This window comes from Nicotiana attenuata, unplaced genomic scaffold (genome assembly GCF_001879085.1).
Source record: "Nicotiana attenuata strain UT unplaced genomic scaffold, NIATTr2, whole genome shotgun sequence".
Lineage (NCBI taxonomy): Eukaryota > Viridiplantae > Streptophyta > Magnoliopsida > Solanales > Solanaceae > Nicotiana > Nicotiana attenuata.
In genome coordinates, this window is record NW_017671762.1 from 85,713 (window position 1) to 91,538 (window position 5,826).

General features: G+C 41.5%; 1 protein-coding gene across 1 annotated transcript; it reads right to left on the reverse strand.

Moving 5' to 3' along the window:
* Positions 1–3,870: 3,870 nt before the first annotated feature.
* On the reverse strand, positions 3,871–5,306 carry LOC109210081 (geranylgeranyl pyrophosphate synthase, chloroplastic-like). Its single transcript, XM_019373454.1, has one exon. The coding sequence runs from the start codon at positions 5,167–5,169 to the stop codon at positions 4,069–4,071; it is 1,101 nt and encodes a 366-aa protein (XP_019228999.1). The 5' UTR covers positions 5,170–5,306; the 3' UTR covers positions 3,871–4,068.
* Positions 5,307–5,826: the final 520 nt, after the last annotated feature.

Genomic DNA, 5,826 nt, shown 5'->3' on the forward strand with positions numbered 1-5,826 from the left:
GAGATGGGGTGACATTGGAAATACGGTCTAAGCTTTCGCGAAGCTACGACTAAGGCCGGGGCTAATTTTTTGAGGTGAGGGTACCTCGTCTCAGTGTCGACTAGTGTTTTGCTAATGTAACAGATGGGAGACTGCATATCTTTATTTTCACGAACCAGGACTGCGCTCACAGTTACTTCGGATACAACAAGGTAAACGAGGAGACGTTCTCCTTGCTCTAGTTTTGAAAGCAATGGTGGTGACGACAAGTATATCTTTAACTCCTTCAGGGTTTGGACGCACTCAGAAGTCCACTGGAGGTTGTTATCCTCCTTAAGTACATCGAAGAATCTGTGACACCTATCCGATGATCGTGAAATGAACCTTTAAAGGGTGGCGATACAGCCAGTCAACCTCTGAACCTGTTTTTTGGTGGTCAAGTGTTCCGGTATTCCCTCGATGGATTTGATTTGATTAGGATTGACCTCGGTTCCTCACTATGATACAGGAAACCTAAAATTTTTAATAAGGTCACGTCGAACGCATACTTTTTGGGGTTTCAGTTTAATTCCGTATCGTCTGAGTATGTCGAAGGTTTCTCTCAGATAGTCGATGTGATCTTCTTCCTTTTGGACTTGACTAGCATGTCGTTTATATAGACTTCCATCATTTTACCGAGTTGGTCTTTGAACATCCTCATCACAAACCTTTGATAAGTCGCCCCTGCGTTTTTCAGCCCGAAGGGTATGACCTTGAAGCAGTATGTCCCCTGATGGGTAATGAATGTGGCTTTCTCCTGATCCTCTTCTTCCATGAGGATTTAATTATAGCTTGAATAGGCGTCTAAGAAGTCGGTAATTTATGCCCGACCGTTGCATCGATGAGTTGGTCGATATGGGGTAATGGAAACGAATCCTTGGGGTTACGAGGAACTATCTCTATAGGTGAAACATAAAAGTTGTGCGCGGATAATAAATGAGGCTTACCTCTTTCATTCCGGTGAGTCCCTGTCCTTGATCTAGGCGGGCCTTCATCGTGGCGGGAGGCAGGCGCAACGACCGCTCTGACGTATTGTTGATACCGTTCTCTGGTAGGCTGCAGAGCTGCGAGATCTCTTCTGGTATCATTTCTTCGATCTTTTCTGGATTCGGCATGTACCGAGGTCAGTCAATGAGTTGGTCCATTGAGGTCTTCCTCATTTGCTCAGACCTCGGTACAATATGCGTTTCATCCTAAGTGGTTGAGGGGGTACTTCATCAGTCGACTTAATAGCTTTTTAGTCGCCCTTGAACTGTTCCTGCTCAGCCCGTTCTGGAAGGCTGCGACCGTCATCCCTTCTGACACGTTCGGTAAGGTCATCCTTACTCGATTGAACCGGGTGAGGAAGTCCCTCAATCTCTCTCCCGGAGACTGTTTAATAGCAAATATGTCGTTCACTCTCACCTTGGCCTTTTTGGCCCCAGCATGGGCTGTTACGAACTTGTCAGCCATCTCTTCGAAAGTGCCAATGGAGCGTGCAGGTAGTTGTGAATACCATATTAACGCTCCTCCTGTGAGGGTTTCGCCGAATTTTTTCAACAAGATGGAGGATACTTGTTCTTTGGCTATATCATTGCCTTTCACGGCGGTGACGTAATGAGTCACATGATCTTCAGGGTCAGTTGTGCCATCATATATCCTGAGGTAGGGTGGCATTTTAAAGGTTTTTGGTATAGCATGTGGGGCCGTGTTATCACTATACGACTGTTCGAAGAACCGGCCGGCGTCTCTCTTTGGCAACATCTTGGGAGCGCCTGGTATCTTATCGACCCTTTCCTGGTGTTCTTTCATTTGATCTCGGAGTACCTTGTTCTCATTCTCCATTTCTTCCATCCATTTTCAAGATGGCTGCAAGAGCGTTGTCACATGCATTATCATTAACGTTGTGAGTAATACCTGTCATTGGAGGTGGAGGGAGTTGGTTGCGCTATTCGTCTGCCGGTTGTACAGTGCAAATCCTTGCATTTTCTGCGGTTGCATCTCGGGTGGGCTTGTTGAGGATGTTGGTTAGCGTATCGATTAGCCACGCTTCGAGGATCTTTTTCACTACTAGGGGAGTCTCTTCCCCCACAGATGTGGAGGCTCCCTTACCAAGGGATTTTGTGATGATACAATGAGGATGCGGTGACCCATCTCGCCTAAGGGAGGCATTGGGCATTGCGCCTTAGTCTACTGTTTCACAACTTTCATTGATGACATTCATGAGGTTAGTTGGGAGGTCGGTGATTATTCTCGCCCTTTCTTCCCTGTTACCTGTCATATTGGGGTTTGTGCACACAAAGAAAGGAGATCTTGTTCTTGTTCTTGTTTCATGTTTTTTTTACGTAAGTGATCCATGTTAGTGATAGATCCAGAAGAAATTAAAATTTAACTAGGAAATTCCCACAGACGGCGCCAAATTATTTGACCATAAAGTGTAACTCCTGGCTCAAATAATTAAATTTATGTGTTAAGGGATTAAACCTAGTTAACAATAATATTTCTAGATGTGAGTTCCAAAAAATGTAATTAATGTTGGACAGATCTAGTAGAAATGTAATGATGGTGTGCCATAATCATTCCAAGTAACGTGGGCGATAAAAGAGCATTAAATAGAAACAAACAATAATAAATGGCATTCAAGTAAATAAAAGGAATGATTCACCCAATAAAGGAGGAACTAGGTGTTATTGCTCCTGACAATGATGAATGACAGACAAATCCTCGAATGTTCGAATTATCCTCGGATCTGGTGAAAAGTATGAAATGATGTAGATAAGAATCTTGGTGAAAAATATGCTGTTTAAGTAAAAGAGAGAGAATGTTTTGTCAAAGTGTTTTCTTACAAATGAATATCACCTTCCCCACCCCATTGTCTCTTTTCTTATTTATACGAGACATTTCCGTAACAAACTCTAATAGTACAAGTGCAGAGAATATCTACTAGAATATTCTCTTTAATATCCTATCTCAAAAACTAGCTGTTATAGCTCTGTAAGTGGTGTTCGACCTCGACCATTGTTGACTCTCGACCACGGATCTCGCTGCTCCCTGGTCGACCTCGACTGACTCTTTCCTTAATGCTATCTTGCCCCAAATATTGTAGGGCAGATTTTGATCCATACACACATGTGTTTGGTCAAATCAAAATCGTAACATTAGCCAATACAATTTTTAGGTAATTCTAATTAAATGAAAAAAAATAATCGTGATCTGTTATTGTTATATCCACTAACGAATTGATAAAAATTTCCATGAATACAAAATATATGTTTTCATACACACATTTATGGTTATGTTATATGAATTCTTACCTATCCTTTTAAAGGCTAAGAATTTTGCATAAATATAGAGTACGAAGAGGTATTTAATGGCAACAATAATAATAATAATATACTCGGTATATTTCACAAGTGGAGTCTGGAGAGGATAGTATGTACATAATGAGGTTGTTTCCAGAAGACCCTCAGCCCAATAAAGCAAATTCACAACAGTTATGACAAAGAATTACAGAAAACGAAATACTAACAATAGGCAGAAAAAATAAAAACGAAGCAAATGAACATCAGGTAATAGTATCAATCTAAAAATAGGGAACACGAGGATAATACTAGTACTACAGCTAGGGAAGGAAGTACATGTTTGGAAAGAAAATGCGCTCGACTATTATCTAAGCTACGATCCTAATCTTCGACCTCCATACCCTACTATCAAGAGTCATATCCTCGCCTACGATCCTAATCTTCGACCTCCATACCTTACTATCAAGAGTCATATCCTCGCTTAGCTGAAGATGCCAGGTATTTAGTGGTAACGAATTTTCACAAATATGAACTTAACATAGAAAAGAATATAATAAAAAATAACAAAATATGGTGTCAAAAATGAGCCATTCCAACTTCTAAGGATAGAAATTAGTCCAATAATACATCACCTTCACTTTCGAAGGTTGATTCAAACCACAGGGTGAAAATGAAGAAGCTACAGTTAATTAACGGAAACGCTCTGATTCAATTGATTCGCGAATTACACCGTATAGCTCGAAGAAAAATATAAGAAAAATTAAATTTCCTAATTTTCACGATAAGCAATGTAATCTGCCAAGGCAACCAACGGAGCAGCTTTGTGTGGATCAAAATCCGCCAGCTGTTGTTTAGCATCTCGGTTGAGCTCCGCCGCAAATTCCTTAGCCTTTTCCAATCCCAGCAGTTTTGGATACGTCGTTTTATCCACTACCAAATCTTTTCCGGCGGTTTTTCCGAGCTCCTCCGACGACTTTGTAACATCGAGTATATCATCCACTACTTGAAACAATAATCCAATACACCTCGCGAATCTTCTCAATTTCTCCACTTCTTCATCTGTTCCGCCGCCGAGGATTGCTCCGAGAACTACGGAAGCTTCTAGAAGCGCCGCCGTTTTGTGTATGTGAATGAATTCGAGTGTGTCGAGTCCAACATTAGGGTTACCAGTACAAGCTATATCCGCTACTTGTCCAGCTACTAAACCTTCAGTTCCGATGGATTTCGCCAGTTCGCCGATGGCGGCGAGGATTCTCGACGGTGAAACTCCGGCGGTTGCAGTGGCGATGAACTCGAAGGCGAAAGCAAGGAGCGAGTCTCCGGCGAGGACCGCCACGTCCTCGCCGTAGACTTTATGGTTCGTCGGCTTTCCACGGCGGATATCGTCGTTATCCATACAAGGTAAATCGTCGTGAATGAGGGACATAGTGTGGATCATCTCGACGGCGCAAGCAGCCGGCATAGCGTTGGATTGGTCGCCGCCGACTAGCTCGCAGGCGGCGAGGCAGAGCATCGGCCGGACTCTCTTACCGCCGGCGAGAAGCGAATAGCGCATTGCTTCGTAGATCACAGGTGGGTCTTTTACTATAACAGCCTCATCTAAAGCTTTATTTACAGAAATAGCCTTTTCAGCTACGTAAGTTTTGAAGTTGAATTGCTCCTTCTGTGTTCCAGCTTCCTTAACTCTCTCATCTTCTTTGGTAGCAATAGCTGACACACTTAGAGCAGAAAATGGTCTTTTTTGTTTCAAAAAACTTGGGTTTTTCACAGGAATTTTCATGAATCCAGTGAAGGTTTTATTGGGTATGGTTTGATTGAAAACTGAACAAACTTGAGCAGCCCATGAATCGACAAGATTCATAGATCTCATTTTTGCAGAAAATAAGCTTAAAATAATACTGTGAAAGATGTATAAAGAAGCTGAAACGGAGTAGCGCAAATGGACCGTTAAATGGGTGGTGAAGTTGGACTGTAATGGGGTTGTTTTCTAATGGAAATGGGAATGAGAGGACGGCCCATTTGGACATACGTAACTGCCGAAGAATTCACGTGCTGTACTATTCAAAAAGAGTTTTTAAAAAGTTGGAAAAATTCCGCTCTAAAAATAATATATATATAAATGTTATACTTTTTTCAGTTACCGAATGTAAATAATTTCTGGCGCGGCCTAAAAGTGATATTTTACTCCCCTTTAAGATTTATGCAAAAGAAGTTTTTGTACAACCATTAAACTTAAAAGGTAATTATTGGGGTATTTGCATCTATACCCAGTTTTTGGGACACCTTTTAATCTATACCCGCTTTGCAAAAAAAATTACAAGCGTACCCACTTTTCGCGTAACTTCAGACATACGTGCCTGAAGTAGCAAAAATTTATGTCTGAAGTTTGAACTTCAGAATATTTGAAGGCAATCACGCAAACTTCAGCTCATAGTGCAGGCAAACTTCAGTTCAATAAAACTACAACATGTTTTAGCTGAAATTTTTGTTTTATAATTGCTGAACTTCAGCATTCCAGGAGCTGAAG

Excerpts from the sequence above, each read along its gene's own strand:
- LOC109210081 (XM_019373454.1), bottom strand. The coding sequence starts at position 5,169 with ATGAGATCTATGAATCTTGTCGATTCATGGGCTGCTCAAGTTTGTTCA.